Source organism: Oryctolagus cuniculus, chromosome 12 (assembly GCF_051225735.1).
Source record: "Oryctolagus cuniculus isolate XC-2025 breed Fujian yellow rabbit chromosome 12, ASM5122573v1, whole genome shotgun sequence".
NCBI classification, from domain to species: Eukaryota; Metazoa; Chordata; class Mammalia; order Lagomorpha; family Leporidae; genus Oryctolagus; species Oryctolagus cuniculus.
Genome location: NC_142878.1, coordinates 39,944,037 through 39,968,229, shown reverse-complemented (window position 1 = coordinate 39,968,229; position 24,193 = coordinate 39,944,037). Strand labels below are relative to the sequence as shown.

At 38.1% G+C, this 24,193-nt stretch overlaps 1 protein-coding gene across 11 annotated transcripts in view; it reads right to left on the bottom strand.

Moving 5' to 3' along the window:
* RALGAPA1 (Ral GTPase activating protein catalytic subunit alpha 1) overlaps positions 1–24,193 on the bottom strand; it is a 265,484-nt gene that overhangs the window by 128,577 nt on the left and 112,714 nt on the right. For 5 of the 11 annotated variants that reach the window (XM_051822764.3, XM_051822761.3, XM_089309744.1 and 2 more), the window contains 9 exons: positions 19,419–20,960; positions 17,554–17,678; positions 16,316–16,532; positions 15,184–15,360; positions 11,964–12,116; positions 9,524–9,717; positions 9,178–9,276; positions 8,476–8,631; positions 6,359–6,487 (listed from right to left, as the gene is read on the bottom strand). In XM_051822764.3, coding sequence (XP_051678724.3) covers positions 6,359–6,487; positions 8,476–8,631; positions 9,178–9,276; positions 9,524–9,717; positions 11,964–12,116; positions 15,184–15,360; positions 16,316–16,532; positions 17,554–17,678; positions 19,419–20,960 — 2,792 coding nt within the window. The remainder of the gene's footprint in view (positions 1–6,358; positions 6,488–8,475; positions 8,632–9,177; positions 9,277–9,523; positions 9,718–11,963; positions 12,117–15,183; positions 15,361–16,315; positions 16,533–17,553; positions 17,679–19,418; positions 20,961–24,193) is intronic. The other 6 variants (XM_089309745.1, XM_051822766.3, XM_089309746.1 and 3 more) reach the window with 2 other exon arrangements.

Here is a 24,193-nt window from a genome sequence, read left to right as displayed (position 1 = left end):
TGTGATATGCTGTTCTAATGAGCTCATGACTTAACATCACTGGGTTGCACTTGTTGCTACCTAAGGACAGTTTTTATCACCTAGGTGCTTTTTACATTACCATGCATGAAGAAACACACTGCCTCTACTATTTAGTAAAAATCAACACTAAAATGTATTTCTGGACTGCAGATGAAGTAACTTTTCAACTCTTTTCTTTGTATTAAGCCACTTATTTAAAATCAGTACTGAATGCTTTATTCTCTTCTCCCTTCTTGTATTCCCATTAAATACCAACATCTCCCAACTAATACATTGTTTTATTTACTAAAACACCTGCAAAAATACTCAATAAAATGGTAAACCCAAGTATATTAGAAATGTAATACTTCTAGTTACATAAATCAGGACCCAATCTCCAAAAAGATTTCATTTTAATAAGTATTATAATAGAAGAAATGTAGTAGTACTCTATTATGTGACTTTCAACAAAATGACTCACTTCTGAATTGAAAAATAACACCGATTTACAGATCCAAAGTAGCAGTATTTAGCGGCAGAGTAAGCTTGCAACTATCAACCCCATTTAAAAGTTATCCAATATTGGGGCCAGCGCTGTGGCATAGCGGGTAAAGCTGCTGCCCACAGTGTTGGCATCCCATATGGGCACCAGTTCGAGTCCCGGCTGCTCCACTTCTGATCCAGCTCTCTGCTATGGCCTGGGAAAGCAGTGGAAGATGGCCCAAGTCCTTGGGCCCCTGCACCCACATGGTAGACCCAGAAGAAGCTCCTGGCTCCTGATCGGCACAGCTCCTCTGGCTGTTGCGGCCAACTGGGGAGTGAACTGGAGGATTGAAGATTCTCTCTTTCTCTCTGTCTCTTTCTCTGCTTCTCCTTCTCTCTCTGCTTCTCCTTCTCTCTGTGTAACTCTTTCAAGTAAATAAATAAATCTTTAGAAAAAAAAAAAAGTTGTCCTATAAGGGCAGGCATTTAGTCTAGTGATATAGACATCCACATCCCAAATTAGAGTGCCTGAGTTTGACACCCAGCTCTGGCTCCTTCTCTTCACTCCAGCTTTCTGCTCATGCAAACCGTGGGAGGCAGCCATGATGGCATTCCTGTCACACACATGGAAGACCCAAACTGCATCCTTGCTCCCCTCTCTCCCTCTTCAGAGAGGAACCAGCTGATGGGAGTTCTCTCCCTTTCAAAAAAATTAAAGTAGATAAGCAAAGTATATAACTCAAAGTATTTTTTTAAAAAAAATAAGCTAGTCCGTAAGAATTAAACTGACAGGGACAGGCATTTGGTTCAGTGGTTGGAAACTGCCTGGAGTGCCAGCACTTAATATCCTAGGTGCCTGGATTGGAGTCCCAGCTCTACTCCTGATACCAGGTTCCTGCTGGTGTTCACTCTGGAAGGCAGCAGGTAATTGCTTAATAGGTTGGGTCTCTACAGGAGATCTGGATTAAATTCTTGGTTCCCAGGCACATACGAGGTCTCCCTATCTGTCCATGTCTCTCTCTCTTCGCCTTTCAAATAAAAATACACATTTTTTAAAAACTAGCAAAAAAAATCAGTATTTAATGAAAGAGATCAGCTAAGAAATTTTTCTGTAAAGGTAAATGAGGTGGGGCTGGCATTGTGGCATAGCAGGTAAAGCTGCTGCCTATATCCCTTATAGGTGCCGGTTCGAGTCCAAGCTGCTCCACTTCCTATCCAGCTCTCCGCTATGGCCTAGGAAAGCAGTGAAAGATGGCCAAAGCTATGGACATACCCTGCACCCATGTGGGAAACATGGAAGAAGCTCCCGGCTACTGGCTTCAGATCAGTGCAGTTCCAGCTGTTGTGGCCAATTGGGGAGTGAACCAGTGGATGGAAGACCTCTCTCTCTCTGTAACTCTTTCAAATAAATAAATGAATCTTAAAAAAAAAAAAAAAAAGGTAAACGAGATAACTGGGAATGTTCAAGTATGAGGAAACCATGGAGGCAAGATCTGGAATGTGAGTGTAATTAAGAAAAGCCAAAACCAAGCCTATTATTCTATAATCCATCTAAGGACTGAAAACATTAAAAAAAAAAGAACTTAATACGCATTGGATCTAAAATGGGAATCCAAAGACCAAGATTTGGACCTGGTATTTCCAACATCAACCAGAAGAAAAGACTGTTCTTAACCTTACTGCAGAAATACATAAGGTTTAATGCCTGCAATTACTGTTTTCTCTTTAGTCCCTTTCAGTAAGTATTCTGCTCTTCTGTGAATCAGATAAAACAGAAAATATCTACTTTCTAAATTTTCCCAAGGATGCTACATAACCAACATCTTTCTAGATGCATAGGAGATAAGTTAATCAGCCACATGAAAGGATGCCTTAGGATATTAGGGCTTATTTCTTCTGCAAAACCTTGAAAGAACCTGCAGGAAATGTGCTGACTAGTCATCTGGAATAATTAGCCCACTGAACAGGAACAGTTTACACTGTGTATTAATGGAAAGTGACACTGGTTTATACAATTGTCTCCTCTGAGTTCTATCAATTTTTTGCCAGGATCCATGAGACTGACAAGATGTGTACACTGATAATAGTACAATAACCTTCTAATTTGTTTATCACCTTTGGTTTGTCTTCCATTTAATCTACTCCTACATTAATACACTTAAAATTCCCAAAGCACAGACTCAACCATTTCTCCTCATCTTAAAAAATTTAATGGTTTAAATAATATTCTCATCAGTGGCATCTCAGACATTCCAAGATAGAAGCTAAAGCAGTGCTTCTCAATCTTTAATCACAGACTTGACCCATCATTTGTGATTTAGTTAAAATGTATGTCGTAGATGGGATCTGAGACTCTGCATTGCTATTAAGAAGCTAGATCATGTCCAGTGTTTCTGGTACACAGTCCACACTTCGGGTAGCAAGGATCTAATATACCTTTCTGGGGTCTGGAGCTGTGGCACTGGGAATTAAGCTGCTGCCTGCAGTGCCAACATCCCATATGAGCACCAGTTAAGAGTCCCAGCTGCTCCACTTCAGATCTAGCTCCCTGGGAAGGCCACAGAAGATGGTTCAAGTGTTTGGGCCCTTGCCACCCATGTGGTAGACCTGAATGGAGTTTCTAAGTTCCTGGATTCAGCCTGGTCCAATCCTAGTCATTGTGACTGGTTAGGGAATGAACAAGCAGAGAGAAGATCTCTCTTGATCTCTTTGTAACTCTGCCTTTTAAATAAACAAAAAAGAAATTTTTTTTAAAAAAGTAGCTTTCCATTCTGTCCACTACATTTTTTGCAGACTAATTGGCCTCTAAACAAATTACTTATTTGTATATAAATACTTATTTGTATATAAATATGTTCCTTCAACATATTTTACTAATGCCCATTAAGCCTTCCTTACCTCCATTCTTATTATGAACCTTTTAGGCACTTACGCTTATCTTTTTCTAATGAAACTGTCAAGATATGCATAAGCATAGAAGCTCTCTCCTTCCTCTGAATTACTAAATAAACAAATTCTTCTACTGCACATATAATGTGATGTATAATATTCCAACCATGTTACTAATCCTTATTAAATAATCCTACAAGGCAGATTATCTCTAATTTATAGACGAAGAACGAGAAACTAAGCAACTTGCCAAGGTAACACAACTAAGCAGCAGACCTAAGATCTGAACTCAAATTGGCTCCAGGCTTCCATGTTTTTATTCACTTGCTAATATGCTTCTTCTTGTACTGGTAACTGTTTGATGCTCTATATGCTATAGTTGTATACTTTCCTATCCCCCCCAGCAAGCAATGATCCACACCTAATTTATTCCATTTTCTCTCTCTCTTTTTTTTTTTTTGACAGGCAGAGTTAGACAGTGAGAGAGAGAGAGAGAAAGGTCTTCCTTCCATTGGTTCACCCCCCAAGTGGCCACTACAGCCAGAGCTGCGCTGATCTGAAGCCAGGAGCCAGGTGCTTCTCCTGGTCTCCCATGCGGGTGCAGGGCCCAAGCACTTGGGCCATCCTCCACTGCCTTCCCGGGCCACAGCAGAGAGCTGGACTGGAAGAGGAGCAACCGGGACAGAATCCGGTGCCCCGACTGGGACTAGAACCCAGGGTGCCAGCGCCGCAGGCGGAGGATTAGCCAAGTGAGCCATGGCACCGGCCAATTTATTCCATTTTCATTTGTATTCCACTCACAGGAACATTTTGCACACAAAAGGGGAAGACATTTAATAACCACAAAAGAGCTCAGCACAAAGCTGAAACATACTACACTCTGAATAATTATATATTCAAGCAAGAAACACCTGAGGTAGGGTTTTAAGATACCACTTGGGGGCTGGTGCTGTGGTGCAATAGGTCAATCCTCTGCCCATCCCATATGGGCACCGGTTCAAGTCCCAGCTGCTCCTCTTCTGATCCAGCTCCCTGATATGGCCTGGGAAAGCAGTGGAAGATGGCCCAAGCCATGGGCCCCTGCATCCACGTGGGAGACCCAGAAGAAGCGCCTGGCTTCAGATCAGCGCAGCTCTGGCTGTTGCAGCTATTTGGGGAGTGAACCACTGATGGAAGACCTCTCTCTCTCTGCAACTCTTTCACATTAAAAAAAAAAAAAAAAAGACACAGCTTGGGACTCCTGCATCCTACACTAGAGTGCCTGGCTTCAAGTCTGGCTCCTTCTGATTTTAGCTTCCTGTTAATGTGTTAATGTTAATGCCTTCCTTGGTCCCTGCTGCCCACATGGGAGACCATGACTGAGTTCCCGGCTCCTGCTTTTGCCCTAGCCCAGCTGTTGTTGTAGGTGTTTGGAGAGTGAAACAGCAGATTAAAGATCGCTTTCTCTGGATCTCTATTTCTCTCTGTCTTTCACATATATAAAAATTTAAATAAATAACAAACACCTACTAAGTATGGGGCTTTGCTGGTGCCTGGATAAGTAAGACACAATCACTGTTCTCAGGGAACTGGAGAAACAGGGTTAGATAATGAGCTATAAACACATGTGCTTCTCTTCTTTATTTGTACATTTTCTCTTAGCAACTGCATCTAGTTCTATAAGGTAATGTCTCCCAGTTTTGTAATTTCAGGCTCTACATCTCCCTTGAGCTCTTGACTTACATATGCAATCATTTTGCTGATATCTAATATGCATCTTACTATGCCCCAAACAGAACTCCTTCTTTCACTGTTGGTGTTTTCCAGTTTCTAAGTTAAATAATCTATGTTAACCTGCTTTGCAAGGTATATGCTACCCAAATGTTATTCTCTCCCAAATATTCTTAATTTTTTCCAGTAGGCTTTTAGTGCTCCAGAATGATCTTTCCAAAACACAAATTTGATGATGTCACTCCTGGCTTGAAATTCTTCGATGGCTCACCCATTCCTTGGTCAGGATAAAATCTGTCTCAGCACTGTGAATACAGCTACTGCATTCCTCTCTAGCTCACCACGGCCACTTATATATGAACATATTCCAGCTATCCTGATTCGCTTGGCATTATCTCACACTTCTATGTGTGAAAAATCCTCACGTACAGTATTAGTTTAGACTTTACTCTCAGGACATGATTTAGGTTACCTCATTACTGCTGCTTTTTTTCTCCTTTTTTCTAAATTAAAAAAAAAATCATCCAATAAAGATTGAATATTACATGATGATTTGAAATATTTCCACATCATGCCATGATTACTCACCACTATTTCTTACTTCACCTTTTCTACCAGTTTGTTGCCTTTTCTTTGCCTCCCTTCCTTCCTTTCTCTGTTTCTTTAGATTTCCTCAAATTAAATCATGTTTTGGGGTGGGTCTTGTGGCATAGTAGGTTAAGTGACAGCTCTGGATACCTGCATCAAATATCGGAGTCCCCGTTCAAGTCCTGACTCCTCTACTTCCAATCCAGCTTCCTGCTAATGCATCCTGGGAGGCAGCAGATGCTGGTTTAAATACTTGGGCCTCTGCCACTCATGTGGGAAACCCAGATGGAGCTCTGGGATCCTGGTTCTGGCTTGGCCCTGCCCTGCCTATTGTGGACATTTGAGGAAGGAACCAGCAAGTGGAGGATATCTCTCTGTCCATCTGTCTCTCTCTGTCACTTCTGACTTTCAAGTAGATAAAAATAAAACAAATTGGCTTCTTATTGATGTAATCTATTTTTATTGCTTCTGAAACCATGCATCAACTAATTTCAGTAATTTCTTATACTTCAGCATTTTTTCTTCATTTTTTAATGTGAGAGAAGCAATCAATTCTAATTAAACTGTAAACTTTCTTGAACATTGGCTTGTTATATTTTATTAGCAATAGTTCTTCTGCTGCTTTGTTAGTTCACTCCTGATTAATTGAAGTTTTTATTGTTATGAAGAACAGGAAATAAAAACTTACATTGAGAAAAGCTGAAGAAGCCACCCTACCAGCTGCTACAATAAAATCCATAATAAGCATTGTGGCACCAGGCAAACCAAGTGAAAAAAATTGAGGTGAGCAGTGCTTGATGATTGTATTGACAATATCCTGAGAATAAAGAGAGAGGGGAAAAAGAATATCAGACATGTAATCTTGGCTATCAGCTAATCAATATGCTTAAAAATAGATAATATAAGAAATAAAAAAAGGTAATTACTGCACATTGACTGATTGGAAAGTCTAATTTTCATTTTCCCAAATAATCCATGCTTAGTATTATATTCTGTCAAAGGAAGTTAACTTAACACACATTTGTTTCGCATAAATAACAGCATGTTTTTACACTAGAGAGCTTCAGAGGGTTAAAAAATCTAAGGTCACTCATTATAAAACTGAATTACAGAGTAGCTTCCCTCATCACCTGAATTCTTCCCAGTAATAACATCTCTGAAGCCACATGATCTGCTGTGTGACAACTGGAAAGATCCTCCTTTTTATATAAACTAAAGTTCTCTCATGATCCATCTAGCTAGTATCAGAAATCTAAATGTAGGTACTTTAAAGGAGTATTCTTAAGTGGTTATTCATTCACTTTGTCTTTGCTTGTATTTCACAATTTGGCATATCTTAAACAAAAGCTATTTTTTTTTCTAGTAATAAAGGCTGTCAGTTTATGTGAGACATGTTCATATGAATTAATTTTCAATAAGTAAAACAGGATTTTTTTATTTTTAGAGATATATTTAACAATTTTAAAATTAATTTAATACTCTCTAAAATGACCTGCAAGTGAAATTTATCCACATTAGGATAAATATATATATATATATATATATATATATATATTACTTTGCTACACATATTAGTTTTCTGGCCAAGATCAAGACTGTGTAGAGTAATATTCAAATCTAGAGTCATAGTTATGACTACTTGGTGACTGTGACTGATACAATTGCCAAGCCAAAGTAATTGTTGCTATGCCAATATAATCAGTGATAAGAAAATGTGTTGTGCTGATTCTTTAAGATTTATTTATTTATTTGGAAGTCAGAGTCACAGAAAGAGAGGGAGAGACAGAGAGAGATCCTCCCACCTCTGGTTCATTCCCCAAATGGCCGCAACAGGGTTGTGCCAGCCTGAAGCCAGAAACCAGAAGCCAGAAGTTTCTTCTGGGTCTCCCATGTGGATGCAGAGACCTAAGTGGATTGGGTTGTACTCCGCTGCCTCCCTAGACACATTAGCAGGGAGCTAGATCAGAAATGGAGCAGCTGGGACTTGAACTGGTGCCAATATGAGATGCCTGCATTGCAGGCAATGTCTTTACCTGCTACACCACAACACCAGTCCCAGATGTGCTGATTCTTAAACTGAAATAAACCTCTGGCTGTACCATGACTAGATAAACAAATCTACAGGACTCAAGTATTAACAAGTAACAAATAAAAAATGCCTAAGAATGGGTACACTGGGACATGAAAGAAAGATGTCGTCAACTTAAGCGATAGATTTAATTTCTTCAAAAAGTGAAGTCAGTGGTTTCACACTAAACAGAAAGAAAGGGGCCAGTACTGTGGCACAGCAGGTTAAGCTGCTGTCTGCAGTGCTGGCATCCCATGTGGGTGCCAGTTCAAGTCCCGGCTGCTCCATTTTCTGATCCAGCTTTCTGATTATGTGCCTGGGAAAGCAGCAGAGGATGACCCAAGTCCTTAGGCCCCTGAACCCATTAGGGGTGATCCAGAAGAAGCTCCTGCCTCCTGAGTTTGGCCTGGCCCAGTCCCTACTGTGTGGCCATTTGGGAGTGAACCAGTAGATGGAAGTTTTTTCTCTCTCTCGCCTTCTTTCTGTAACTCTGCCTTTCAAATAAATAAACAAAAATCTTAAAAAAAATAGAGAGGAATACTCAAATCAGTCCTCTATTTTCAGCAGCTTGTTATTCAGCTCTGTTGTAAGAATAAACAAGGTCATGAAAAGTACATAATATATAAACCACTACACAAAGGGGAGTTTTAATTCTAGACCTTAAAAATAAGAGTGAAACAGAATCTAGAATCAAAGATAAACTGATAAAACAACTTTTTAGAAGTATACATATTTACCTGATCAATATGAAGTAATCCGCAATGCATTATATTGTAGAAATGTGTCAGAAAATCTCTATTTGGAGATACATCTTGTCTTCTTTTCATTGTATTACAAATAAGCTTATAAGCATGTAGTTTACCTTGCTTATATTTATCAGTCAACATAGTTGCCTAAAGTTAAGAGATCAGTTTTAATACTCAGAACCAAATACTGTTCACTAAATACTTAAATGATTGAATATAGCAAACAATATCTTTGTTTTCATTCATTTCTGTGTTGATCCAGTGTCTTTAAGGAACTAAAATTCAGGAGCACTGAAACTATTCTTATCAATCAAAATGATATAATGTAGATATGAATAACTATAAACTGTCTCACTTAAGAAAATGTCCAAACACATCAAGTAATATTTAAAAGAATTAAATCTTTAAAAACAACAAAGCATATTTTCTGGTATAACTTTTTTATTTCACTTAAATAATAAATTTTTAGTATCTTTGTTTCATTAAATATGCAAATAAACATGAAGTATCCTCTAAAATAATGTATCCATGCCCTCTCTCTTTTCTATAAAATGCCTAAGAACTTGCCAAAGGATATGAGTTGAAAAGTTAAGAGCTCTGTAAGCCTATGTAATAGCTGAAATTTCTGCCAAATGTTTTAGACTTATTTAATAAATGAAAAATGAAAACTAACATCTTATATGTTAAGCCTACCTTAAAAAGCCAAGGGGTAAGAATTCTCAGTGGAGGAATCAAAACTGGTGGAGAAGGGGAGGTCAGGTTATCAGTTGAAATGCCGAGGTTATCTCTAATCTGTAATTGTCGAATAAAAAGTAACAAAGCTATGAAAGCTGTTTCTCTTCCACGTGGCCTGAACTTACAGTTGAAATTCACTTTCTGCCACTAACTAGATAATCAATTACAATTCAGTGACTCCAATATGCTGGCTGCCAGTCTCTCAAGGGGTCTGTGTGTGACAGTGTTTGCTAAGGCCTCTTCTATTTCTTAACACTTTATTTTTCTTTCCTTCTTAATTAATGTCTTTTATTTTCTTTTTTACCTTAGCCAGATTCTGCCAAAGTTCACAGAGGTAATCAAACACTTGAGCATGTATTTCAGGATCCATAATGGCATTGACATCTCCCAAAATGCCTAGCATTCTACGCCACATGACAGTAGCAACGTCAGCATGCCATCCGGTGAGTGTGCCCCCTGCCATCACACTACAACATTCAGATGGAAATTCACTAATTTCTGTAGAAAAACATAATACAATAGTGTAATTTTTCAGAGAACTGACAAAAAACCACAAAGAACCAACTGAAATTAATAATCTTAAATATCTACGAAAGTCAACAAAAGAAGTGTCAATGTACATTAGTGCTAATTCTTCCTGTAAGGTCAAAATCTCACAGGTTCTTAATTCTCTATTAGAGCAATAATTACTTACACTAATCTTAGGACATAGCTGCTGAAGTATCTAGGTATTTGAAATTCCCTCTTAGATGGCTCAACAAAAAAATAAAATAAGAAAAATTTTTGTGTATGTATGGGTACGTGCATATTTACACGCTCACATAAAATGGCAAGATATTAACAATTGGTGAATTTTTGTCAAGAATTTTTGGGTGTTCACTTTACTAGCCTTTAACTTTTCTCTAAGTTTGAAATCTCTTCCAAATGTCAGGGAAAATTCTAAACAAAAATTATGGGCCAAAAGCTGGAAGATAAAAGGTCAGAAATAGTTTATAAACCAGAAAACTAGGGATCTAGGTAATTTCATGTTAAAGAATAAGCGCCTTTAAAAAAAAATCCAGCAGTTACAGAGTTTTAAAGCTTTTCCTTTGGTCAGAGACTAAAGGTGTTGCAGTACTAACTACTGAAAAATGGGTTTTTATATTACTCATTGTTACTACCTCATCAACTATGACTGACCAAAGTTTCTGAGATATTTGCAAGATGTCTTTCTAATGCTTGTTATACCATGCTGGATTTAGCAAAAATAACTTCTTTCTTCTTAAAATGCAGTTTCTGAAGTTCTTAAGTCACTTTTTAAATACTTAGAAAAAATAGAAAAACTTCATTTGGATCACCTACATTTTAGTTAAATTTGTTGTCACCCTTGCAGAATCAAAATCAATAACAAAATTATTGATTTGATAAATTGTTTCACTAAAAGCTTGATTAACCATTGATAATGTTATTATTTTGTCCTGTGAGTCAGCAGGTTCTTCAGGAATAATGTTAGGAATGACGACACCAGGGCTGGCATGCTAGCACAGCGGATAAAGCCACTGGCCAAAACACTGGCATTCCATATGGGCACCAGTTCATATCCTGGCTGCTCCACTTCCCAGCCAGCTCCCTACCAATAGCCTGGTAAAAGCCATGGAAGATGGCCGCATTGTTTGGGTCCCTGCCACCCACATGGAGACCCAGAAGAAGCTGTTGGTCTTGGCCTGCCCCAGCCTTGGCCATAGTGACCATCTGGGGAGTGAACCAGCGGCTGAAAGATATCTCTCTGTCTCTCTTTTTCTATAATTCTGACCTTCAACTAAATCTTAAAAAGGGTGGGGGGTGGCACTGGCTCACCAGGTTAACGCCCTAGTCTGAGGCGCCGGCATCCCCTATGGGAACTGGTTCAAGACCTGGCTGCTCCACTTCTGATCCAGCTCCCTGCTATGGCCTGGGAGAGCAGTGGAGGATGGCCCAAGTCCTTGTGCCCCTGCACCCGCATAGGAGACCTGGAGGAAGCTCCTGGCTTTGGATCAGTGGAGCTCCGGCCGTTGTGGCCAATTGGGGAGTGAACTAGAAGACTGGAAGACCTCTCTATTTCTGCCTCTCCTTCTCTCTCTGTAACTCCGACTTCCAAATAGATAAATCTTAAAAAAAAAAAAAAAAAATGAACAAGCTAAGGTAGGCATTTTGCCTAGCAGGCGAGACACCCACATCCCGTATCAAAGTGCCAGGACATGCTACCTGGCTGCAGCTCCTGACTCCAGCTTCCTGCTAGTGCAGACCTTGGGAGGCAGAAGTGATAGCTCAAGTAATTGAGTTCCTGTCACCCACATGGGAGACCTGGGTTGAATTACTGGATTTGAGCTTTGGCTCAACCCACTTCTGACCACTGTGAGCATCTGGTGAGTCAACTAGCAGATGTGTACACTCTAATAAATAAGTAAAAATGAAAAATGAAAAATAACCATCCTAAATTGTGTAGTTCTTGTTTTAGGACAAGCACCATATCAATAAATAATAAAACACAAAAATAATGCAACCACTAATATAGGACTGTAATCTACTAAAAATGCATAAAAATCACGGTGGGTATAAACATCTTTCAAAGCAAGAAAATGTTGTAACAACAAATTTCCAAAAGACCTAGAAAAGTCCAAAATATTTACAATAATCATACATAATCAAGTTTAAGATGATTTCTGTAAGATCTCCTGACACTAATGCCTTGATAAAATAGCAAATATCTAATTTTCAAATATTGCCTAGATCATCTGGTGTCTGAAGGACAGAGTGGTGGAGCTTCTCATCAAGCTGTAGACCCTTCTGTTCCATGTGGTCGATATGCAGTGTGGAAGGAGAAGGTGTCTGCGACCTGGACCCCAGAGCTGAGTGGACTGGGGATGCACTTTCTGAACCTGTAAATATAATTTCATAAAATTATCAAGTGTATATTCAATACCCTCCCTAAGATTTAACACTTAAAATCATAACAAAACAAAAATTTAAAACAAACAAAAGATAACAGATTACAAATCGGCCAACAAGGTAAATAAAGTATTGTATAAGCTTGTGTGTCCAGGAGCCTCATGTCATGTGTACCATGGCACGAGTATGGAATCAGAACTGTATGTACTAGGTAACAGGAGACACCAGTGCGAGTGTAGCACTCCCAACTCCTGGCTCAACTACAGAAATTCTGGTACCCATTGCTACTCTATTTACTTACTATAGATGTGGGGCAATTCCAGAATTGAGGCCCCTTCTCATAGCTGCTCTATAAGCAGCTATCACTGCTAGCTTGGTTTACACTGCATCCCAACCTTCAGCCTACAGTGGATCCCTCTTCGCTCTCCTTCCTCCCAATTCATGCAGCATAAGGTGGCAAAAAGATCTACAAATCTAACCCAATAATGTCACTCTCTCTGTTAAAACCCTCCAATGTCTACTTACTGGCCTCAGCATAAGCCTGAACTTAATATAATTTTCAAGTTTCTCTGCAACTTTCTTACTTCACTCCAACCCACCTACACCTTTAATGTTTTAGCCATAGAAAGTAAGCTACTTATATTTATTTGAATACATCATACTTCATATTTTGTTTACCCACTAATCAGTTAATGGACATATCGGTTGTTTTCAATTTTTAGTTACTGCCACGAACTTGCACATGTAACTGTCGAAGGAAAATATCTAGGAATGGTCATATGATAAATATATGTTTAACTTTAAAAAATAAGGAACTGGTGCTGTGGCATAGTAGGTAAGGCTGCTGCCTGTGATGCCAGCATCACATATGGGAGCCAGTTCAAGACCTGGCTGTTCCACTTTGATCCAGCTCCCTGTTAACGGCCTAGGAAAATCAGCAGAGGATGGCCCAAGTGCTTGGGGCCCTGACATCCACATGGGAGAACTGCAGGAAGCTCCTGGCTCCTGGCTTCAGCCTGGCCCAACACTGGCTGTTGTAGCCACCTAGGGAGTAAACCAGCAGATGGAAGATTCTTTCTCTCTCTCCTTCTTTCTGTGTAATATTGACTTTCAAATAAATAAATAAATCTTTAGAAAAAAATACTATCATATTTTTCCATAGTGCTTCCAGTATTTTACACTTCTACCAGCAATATACAGTATGAAATTCCCAATGGTTCCACATCTGTTTCAACACTTTTTATAGTCAATGTTTTTAACTTTGGCTGCTTAATATGTGTAGTTGTATGTCAATATGTTCTTGGCTGCTTAATATGTGTAGTTGTATGTCAATATGTTCTTATTTGCATTCCCTGATTACTAGTAATGCTGAGAATCTTTTCATTTATACTTTTAAAAAATATATTTATTATTTGAAAGGCAGAAATATTGAGAAAGAAGGGGAGAGAAAGAGAGAGAGAGAGAGAGAGAGGAAGGGTGAGGGTGAGAGAGAGAGAGAGAGAGAGAGAGCGATCAATCTTCTATACATTGGTTCACTCCACAAATGGCCACAAAAGCGCAAGCTGAGCCAAGCCAAAGCCAGGAGCCAGGAGCCTCTTCCAGGACTCCCACGTGGGTGCAGCAGCCAACACTTGTACCATCTTCTACTGCCCTCCCAGGTGCATTAGCAGGGAGCTGGATCGCAAATGGAGCAGGCAGGTCTCAAACAAGTGGCCATATGGGATGCTGGAACTGCAGGCAGAGGTTTAACCTTCTAAGCCACAGTATCAGCCCGTACACTCATTTTTAAGAACAACTACAATAAACATTGTTTACTATAACAGAAGAATTTTCTCTGGTCTTTCTATGAGTAATTTTTTTAAGCAAGAGAAAGAGAGAGAGAGAGAGAAAAGAGAGAGAGAAACCCTCTATCTGCTGGTTAAATCATCAAATATCTGTATCAACAGTGCTGGGCCAGGCTGAAGCCAAGAAACCAGAACTCTACCTGGATGTCGCACACAGGTGGCAGGGACCCAAATACCCAAGCCATCACCTGATGCACCAGCAGTATTCTCCATCGGTCTGGATTGGTTGACAAAATGTGGCTAAATCACAGAGGCAGAAGAAATCACTGCTCTAGTCGTACATGTTCCAGCCAACCACAGGATGCAAAAATCACCCTCTGATAGTTAGGCTATAATGGATCATCACCTCTCCAGGGGCATGAAACTACAGCTGGAATCAGAGTCAGTTTGGATCAGACAGTGGAATACCCAGAACTAGGAGCCAAATAGACCTTTTATTAAGCAGTGGGTTTTGTATTTTGTACAAGTACTTTGTCAAAAACTACAAAAATCTAGGCTAACTCTGAATGACAATGAAGACAGAATGTGGGTGTTTGGTGCAATGATTTTGATGGTATTTGGGATGCCAACACCCCATACTGGAAGTACCTGGGATTGAGTCCTAGCTCTGCTCCTGATTCCAGCTTCCTAACGAACATCCTAGGAAGCAACAGGTGAAGGCTCAAGTACTTGAGTCCCTGCTACATAAATGGGAGACTTGGAGTAGGTTCTGGGCTCCTGGCTTTGGCCTGGCCCAACCTGGGCTTTTGTTATATAAAGATGAGTGGGGAAAAAATATTTTAATAGTAACAAGAGGGGCCAGCGCTGTGGCGTAGCGGGTAAAGCTGCCACCTGCAGTGTCAGCACCCCATATGGGCGGTGGTTTGTGTCCCGGCTGCTCCACTTCCAATCCAGCTCTCTGCTATGGCCTGGGAGGGTGGTGGAGGATGGCTCAAGTCCTTGGGCCCCTGCACGCGCGTGGGAGACCCAGAGGAGGCTCCTGGCTTCGGATTGGCGCAGCTCTGGCCATTGCAGCCAATTGGGTAGTGAACCAGTGGATGGAAGACCTCTCTCTCTCTCTCTCTCTAACTCTGATTTTCAAATAAATAATAAATCTTTTTTTAAAAAAAATACAAGAATACTTAAAATATGTCAAATAAAATTATATTATAATCAGATTCTTTGAAAATTTAAAAGATATACTGAAGGAATACATTCCCTCAAGTAACTTTACCAGTAACAGTTGCAACTTCAGCAGAGAAAGCTTGCTGATTAAGGCTATTTGTTTCAGAATCTATATGAAGTGTGGTTAGGCTAGCCACTTCTTGTTCTTCAGCACTCTGAAGGTGGCCAGAACCTGAATCCACATCAGTAGAGGATGCAATCCCAGTGTCAGCTCCAAAGCCAAAATCTGTAGGGAAAGGAAATGCTAGTATTTGAGTCTCAATTACAAAACCAAAATACTTACAAAAGAGACATAACTAATCAGCAAAATGATCCAACACTAATATTCTCCCAAAATTTATTATATTCATCTATCATCCAAGCCAAGTATAATATTAACACCAACAGTATTACAATTATAAACATACAGCTTATTATTAACATCAATAATGACAACAAGACAGAGACATATAATATGTCATCATTATTCTTATCCATGTTTTCTGATATTGGTAGCATACTGTTTTTCAAATATTATATAATCTCTGGTATTAGAATATATAATAAAGTGACACATTTATGGTAACAATCATTTTCATCTTAAATCATATGCCAGTGTGAGATCAGAGTAGCGTACAATCCATGATGGGGAGAAACATTTAATTCTGCAACACATCTCCCAGTTCTTCGGGTTTTTAAAAAAATTTTGGCACTGTTTGCTGACTGCCAAGAATGCAGAACCATAGCAGAATAACTATGTATAGCAATGCAGCACTAGATAATATCACTGATGTTATTTTAACATGGAGCAGTTATTCAGAAAGGTTCTGGGTATACTGCATTGAACGTAACTGGTCAGTACTTTCCAAATATGAGTACACAGAACAGTGGCAACTCATCGCCATAGCTGTGTTTCATTTTAATATCAAGTTCCTCCTAAATTATTTTTCTTTCTACACTGTTTCATGAAAGGTCAGTGTTTTTCGTTCTTTAAATGCCTTTAGTTTCACAAAACAGTCTAAGTCCGAGATGATTCCTTAACTACCTATGGAATTTCATTGAAAAGTGAAATAAAAATGTGGGGGACCCACTGTCAAGGTAACAGTGCAGAGGCAGTGACGACTTAGATAACCTGTCAGTCAGTCCCCAAGAGCAGACAATCAACAGGAAAACATACGCCTCAAACAGAAAAAGATACTTGCTGTCAAATTTGCGGCCATCGTACTGGAAAGCGCTGAAAGAATCCGAGTGACTATCGGAGCTGATGAGATCGCTGCTGCCAGCACTGGCAGGAGAAGTCCACTCCGAGGGCACGCCAGGGTCATCAACAGGGCGCATCTGGTTCTGTTTGTTCAGAACATCCGGGAGGTCTTTGGGGATTTCGAGGCTGCCGGGACTACTTCCTCTTCTTGTCATGATCTAAAAATTCAAGAAACACTTTACCATTGAAAAATAATAGCGACATGTTTTCATTCTCAGTAGGCATGGGAAGCCTTTAATTTCTAAGATAACATCTAATATCTAAGATAACACAATAAATGCTAAAATTTAGGGCCTGAAGCAGGAGGGAGAGAACTCCCTCACTGAACATCCTATGTCACTGAATGGAGCTGCAGCCTGACCTAAAAGCCAGGACTCAAATATAAGAAGCCGCCGGGCCTGAGAACTGTAAGCTTCAAAATGATCCCAGCACCGAATGCAAGTTAAACTACAAGGGAGAGCAAAGTGGAATAAGCAGCAGCAAGACAGTGGGAGAAAGGGAAGAACGATGGCAAAGACACCACTCCATCATGATTCTACAACAATTTTTACCCACTCAAGGAAAAAAACTAATTAAAAAATGTAAGCAAGAACATAATGAAGCTCGAGAACACTAAAGCAAACCCAGCAGTTCTATTTTTATGTATCCATCTCTAACTGACCATTACTAGCAATAAAGCAGACTCTAGTCTCATTTTTTAATAATCCTAACATTCAAGAGAAAAATCACTTTTTAGACCTGTTTCAAGGCAATCTGGAAGATTAAGTAACGTTCGTGTTTGTGCTATTAGAACTATGAGAGATGAACCAGAAGACTTCTACTGTTACTTCTCCTGTTGAGAGCTGGCAGCTAGCACCGGGGTAACCAATGAGCAAAGATGAAGAAAGAGGAGGAGGACTAGGAAGGTAGTGGGTTACACCTCTGTACAACAGGTGTTCCAACATTTCACCTTGGTGACAATTATAAACCTGCTTGTTTTAAGTCTTTGGATTTAGAAAAAAAAAACTATGAAAAATATAAAAAATCTAAACTCAAGTGTTAAATTTGGGGGAGGAGGGATGTCTTGAATAAAAATTTCCACATATACAATATACACACACATATATATACACATAAGTATGTATATTCCAGCGTCTCTACCTAGTTCTATTAAAACTAAATAAATAAAATAAAACTTACCGAGGCAGTACCACTTCGAAGTCGTTCTGCTATAAACTCATCCATCAGATCAGGAACATTAGCACTGTTGCTTCCAATATCACTATTAAGGGGAGGCAGTTTGGGGCTCATGTCCTCTTTATTGACTAGAAGTAAATAAATAACTATATATAGTGAGGAAAAACTTAACTACATTTTCTACATCTGAATAAACAAAAACAACCAACACAAAGTACCTATGCCATATCAATTATTTGCCAAACATGCACGTTATGAATAATTTCCCTCTTCTTAAATTTAAGAATTAGTAAATTGATATTCATTTTATGTAACTAAGCAGATGTTAGTCAATCTTCAGTATAACCTTACACAGCAGAAAGCTTACAGATAAGCACTAGCTGGAAGTTAGGTTAATATTGCCTATAAAGAAACTGGTATCTTTATCTTTCTTACTGCCTCCATGCTTCTATTTAGAGCCCGAAGAATTTATAATCCCAATTTTTCCTCAAAGAACAGTTTCAAGGAATATATACCTTGAGCTTATGCAAATCCCAGTGGGCCATAAATGCATGCAAGTTTGGATATTAATAAATAAATAAATAAACATTTTGATTTTAATAGTTATTTCTACTAAAAAATCTCATTTTAGTGCTTTAAGAAAAAAGGTCTATCTTCACAAAAGCTTTTCTTTGAAATTAAAAACAAAATAATTATTTTGATTTTCATGACTACATTATGATTTACATTAATGTGAAAATTTTAAACTTGGAAAATTAACATAGAAAAAAATGCTGTCACTACTATGCTCTTGAAAAGTTAATTTCTCTGTAATGAAAAGCAAATTATCACTGTTTATATTTCTAATGTCCTACAAATCATTTCAGGCTAAGAAAAATATATTGGTCAGAAGCTCATCATGAAATACCATTATCTTTATATTACTGGCCAGGCTTTGCTAAGCTGTCAAATACTGCCCTCAAGTGGCATTAATGGCTCAATGCAAGATGCATTATATAGCGCTGTTAATCATGCTAACAAAACCATGTTAAAACAAATAAAATAAAAACCTACCTTACTGCTGAAAGTTACTTTTCTATGTCCATAAAGTTATTTTAACTTTGAATTAAGATTAAATGGTTACCATAATCTTTTTTTCTGTAATCTGTTCATAGAGGTTCCATATTTAAACTATGATTGGCGATTATGAAACCTTTTATGCATACCCAAAATCTCAGATAAAAGGAAATAATGATAAGTGTTTCAAGGACATGTGCATTCTACAGAAATGAATGCAGAACCAAAAGGCCTATAACATACTCAGAAATGGCTTAAAAGTGACTGAATCTACTTTTAAGACATAATTTCTTCTCCAACAGGAGTTAATTACAATGTGGACGTTGATTTATTTTGTTTGATATCAAAATAATTTTCTACGAGGAAAAAATATAAAACTAAATATATCAGCACTAAACATAAACTTGATTATATGTATTTATATCTGATGTCCTTTTACATATAAAGGATAGTGGGGTGAGACAAAGTAAGATGATTCCTCAGCAAACTTAATTTCAAGACTCGTGTGGTATACACTCAGAAAAATATCTGATTTAGGTAGGTTATTAAGATTTTCTTATATTTTCCTCTTTCCTACCTTACTGTTCAGCAGCAAAGAGGTTTAACTAAATGCCTTATAAGGAAATTAGTAACTTAAATAAACATTTTATGCTGGGAAAAATACAGCTGGGGAAAGGCGCATGCATAACCAAACAGAGAGAAAGCAGTGACCATCCCAAAGCTTTTTGATTGCTTATAGCTTGCTTCAGTTGCATTAAGCCAAACTGGTGCTGTCTTTCTCCTTTTGCGCTCTGCACACTGTTAGTGCTCACCTGCAGCTTTCCTTCCAAAATAGCCCATTACATGACTGTACAGATCCCTCAGTGGAGCCTCTGGTGGCATTCTGTTCTGCCTCTGTGGGGAAACATTTGCCTTCGGCTTCGAAAGAGCATGTACAACAGTTTTATAAACGCCACCCAGGGAGCCCTGCTGTAGTCCTGCCTCATGAGCTGATGGTCTAGGAGTACTACGACTACCTGACTGACTGCTTGCCATTTCTTCTTTCTGTAATACAGTGGTGGGAATCTCTGTGGATTCCTTCATTGTTTTAGTATTTACTGATGCTGTACTAATTGTATCTAGAGGCCTGTACATGCCAGGTTTTACTAGATCGGAGCCAGCATTCGAACTGGCAGGGACGTTGCTGGTACTGCTACTGCTGCTGCTGCTGCTAAAGCCACTGAGTTTCCGCAGTCTCATCTTCCATGGAGCCTCTTTGCTTTCCAGAGGATTGTAAAACTGAACTGACTCAGTAGATGGTCTAAAAGTAACATGAACACTATTTCGCTTTTTAGTAGCAATTTTCATGATTTTTGCCCTGTGAGTTACTGTTTCAGACAAGCTTCTTTTAGTTGGAGAAAGCTTGCTAGTGTTTGAAACATAAGGCATTCTGCGGTTAACAGGTGCTTTTAGTGTAGTTTTCTTGGCATGCACATGGGGGAGAGTGATTTTTTCATTAATTTGCACATCCTTAAGCTTTTCAACTAGTGTTGTATCTGCACAGGCATCTAAATCTGTAGCTGCTTGTCTATGTAAGTATTTCCTTTTCTCTTTATCACAAGGGCTGTCTGAACTAGGCTCCGACGACTGCTTGTCAATGTTTAGCTGCTTAGACTTTTCAGAAGTTTGTGTTTTCATAAAACTGTCTGACTGATTAGATGCAATATTACTCATGAAGACAGCTGAGCTTGGTTCTTTTTGAAACTGCATGTTTTCAGGAGTCCCAACAAAAGATGTGACATTTTCAGATTTAATTTCCTGATCTGTATATTCTAATTTATCTAAGGATGACCTTTCATCCTGATTTGCTGCAATAATCACTTCCTGAGAAGCTGCATCTTTACCTATCTCATTTTTATTATGATTTTCCTGGTTTTCCTTAAAATATTCTTTCAGAGAGGAAAGAAGATCGTCATCTCCTTCAAGGTCAATGTACTGGATTTGTTCAAAAGCTGAATCTGCAAGTTCTACTGGACCTATTAAATGACAAAGATGGTCATATATGCTATCACCAACTTCCAGAGAAGACTCTCTACTATGAGTATCAGTGATGTGGCTTTCAGTGGATCTAGTTATTGAAGAAGCCTCTGTGGAACTCTGTAAGCTTGGTGCATGACGGGATGAACTGTCAATGACAGGCACTGCACCTTTGGCTCGTTCAACAGTGAATGGTTCCAAGATGTCAGAAGTGCTGCTACTTCGAGGCAATGGCTGCTCCTCATTCAAGGCCCCAAAAACTTCATTACCCGTGTCTTCACTTTGTGAAAAATGTCTGACTCTAGTTGAGCGGGGAAGTATCTGAGCATCATCAATATCTGCAAAAGAGAAAAATTACAAAGAGTAGGAACTACATTAAGATAAAAATGCACTAATTTCAGCCACAGCCTAAGCATATGCTTTAAAATAAAAAATTCTGAGAATTTTTGTAAGCTCAATGAAGGAAAATCAACTAAAAACACAAATCTGTTTCTTTTTAAGCTAAATGATGGGTATAAGCCAACATAGCATGTGGTGTCAATGAATTAGAAAACTACCAAAACACATTTTTAAATGTTAACATGCATAGAAACAATGAGGTAATGAAACATTTGGAAGTGCAGTTAAAGATAGAGCTGTGCCAATTAAATCAAGCAATTCAAACTGGATTCATTTTTTCCTGCTTGAATTCTAGGCAGAAAAAATAGCTCTTAATACATAAACCTTATCAAATATTTGATTGTAGATTTCTAGAGTCTCATAAATTCCCCTGCTTCTATCCTGAGCAAACAAGAGTCATCATCTTTTCTTCAAATCTTCTCTGTCTGTTCAATCATGTAAGACTAAATGGAAATCTCTCCCTCTTCCGAAAGTTCCATCAGGAAACTGTTCTACCAACGTGTCTTTTACTATGGTATCAAATAAAGTCTATACATTATAAAAATATTAATTGTACTTTTTCACCTTTGACAAAAAAAAACACCATTTAAATCTGCTAGGAAGAAACTTTACCCACCAATGCCCCTTTTTCATTAAACAACTACCACTCTCTAAAAACTGTATCTATAAATTCTTCCACTTCTTTGAAACTCAGAGCTTTTGGAGTCAAAATGGATTGAAGAGATTATATAATTTAACCCTCTTACACATGAGGAAATTGAGGCCCACAGAGATTAGGTTACTTCCTCAAATTTACAATCATAAAGTTTGAGAAGTCGGCTTAGTGTTCCACGTCACTGCATAGTTCTCACTGCCTTAAGTGCTAAGTACGTGGTGAATCCTGAAAAATATTCATGAAATTGAAAATCACAAGATTAAATACCATTTATCTGTTCAAATATATACCAATTGTCAAAAATGAATTTTTAAAGTAAAATACAATGTCTGAATCCTACATGGTCTTTAAGTTACCTAAGAAAAACTTTGTTTTCAGACATCAGTGAAATATAATGAAAAAAGATACAGTCAAAAGATCAGCTGTTGCTATTTATTTGGCATGTCATTAATGCAAAAGTGAAAAGTAACAGAAGTGTAACTGAACAACAAAATAAGAAAATGTAGATCCAAAATAAAGCAGTGATTTTTCCAAGATCACAAAATAATCTCTTGATGGTACAAGGTCTAAAACTTAGATTTCCTTACTCTACTTTCGAGACCACTTTCCTGATTTTAAAAAATGTGGCTAGTCAGTCAAAATATTTTCAGGATCCACAGTATGATGAAGGGAAAGAACCCTTCTGCTATTTCATTAACATCACCCTCTTTTTATATGGTCCAGATTGATCCACTTTATACTAAATTCTGATCAACAAAAGACTATTATGCCATGATTCTAGTAGATTCCTGACTATCTCTGTGTCAGGTGCATAGTATCTCCTGACGTTTACACAAAAATTGGTTTTGTCATTAAGCTGAAGGGAATACAGTACTTTAAAAATTAACACTGGCTTTCTTCCTAATGCATTCTGCTTAAATGTTATTTCTAAATGAAAAGCAAAACATTTCCTTACAAACTTCTTATTTACGAACTTAAACATACAAAATGTTTGCTATTGTAATAGATAACTAATGTATATTTGTGCATCTTGATGAATATTAATATTTTGGTTTGTTCTATCTCCCTAATAGATAATAAGAGACTCTACTCTGAGGACAGATAGCATATTCAACTTGAATTCCCTGAGTTTCATTCCACACAATATCCCAAGACTCAGCAAAAGATAAAGACTACATCACTTTTCTATCAAAAAGCTTAAAGGTTTATAATTGGGATTTTAGCTTATGCAAGTTCAAAATCAAGACTTCAAAACATTAAAATCTAATATTATGAAACCAGCAAATATATAAGCTTCAGAAAAAATAGACTTTAAAAAGTCTCCGTATTTGATATCTCATAATCTTTTCATTCTAAAGAAACCAGCAAAACTATTGGAGAGCTGTTTTTAGAAATTTCTTCCCAATCCTGGTCCTCACTTTGCTTATTAGGGAATGTAACCACTATCAGAGCCAATGTGTTTTTCCCCCAAAATTTTGTTATTATAGATGAATATCTAAAACTATAAGAGACCAAGAGCTTTTAAAAATGTAACTAGATATTTTCTAGCAATAATATAGTGTTGCAGATTTTAAACACTTTTTTTCTTAGTTTTAATTTAAATATAATTCTTACATGGGCACATGACCATACTAATTGTAGAAAATCAAAGAAGAAAATATACCTGAACCTTACTGAGGAGAAAAAGGCTAAATAATAGCTAATCTACATGTAGCATTTTCCACACACCAAGTATTGTTCTAAGTATGTTGTGTGTGTATGTATGTATGTGTGTGTGTGTATATATATATATATATATTATATATTAACTCATTTAATGCTCCCAATAGCCTCATTAAGTAGGTGTTATTATCCCTATTTTATAGATGAACTGTTTAAGTGACTTGCTCCAGGGGAACAGTGATTTGAAGGCAGATTACTCCATACTCTTAATCTTTTTTCTCCCTCTTCAAGATTTATTTTATTTGAAAAGCAGAGTAAGAGAGAGAGGGAAGAACGGACAAAAAAAGAAAAAAATCTTCGATTTGCCAGTTCACTCCCCAAATTGCCAAAATGGCTGGGGCTGGGCCAGGCCAAGCCCAGCAAGAGCTAGAACTCTATCTGGGTCTCCTATGTGGTTGGAGGGACCCAAATACTTAGGACATCATCTACTGCCTTCCCAGGTGCATTAGCAGGGAGTAGGATCAGAAATGGAACAGCCAGGACTCAAATCACAGTTCCGATACAGGTGCTGGTATTGCACAAAGTGGTGGTTTAACCTGCTGCATCATAATCCCAGCCCCGTAATCTTATTCTCTTGAATATGTTATATATGTTGTATTATGTAATAATCTGTTAATTTTGTAAACAAAATTTAGGAGTTGGTAAAAATTAAATGTATTATAAACAAACACTGTTGGAGACATTTGGGCTGTAGCAGAACTAGGGGCTTGAGCCAGTGTATGGAAGATTTCTGTCTGTGCCTTTCAAGTAAAATGAAAACAAACTGCAAAAAGAAATTGTAAAGCAGCACACTGA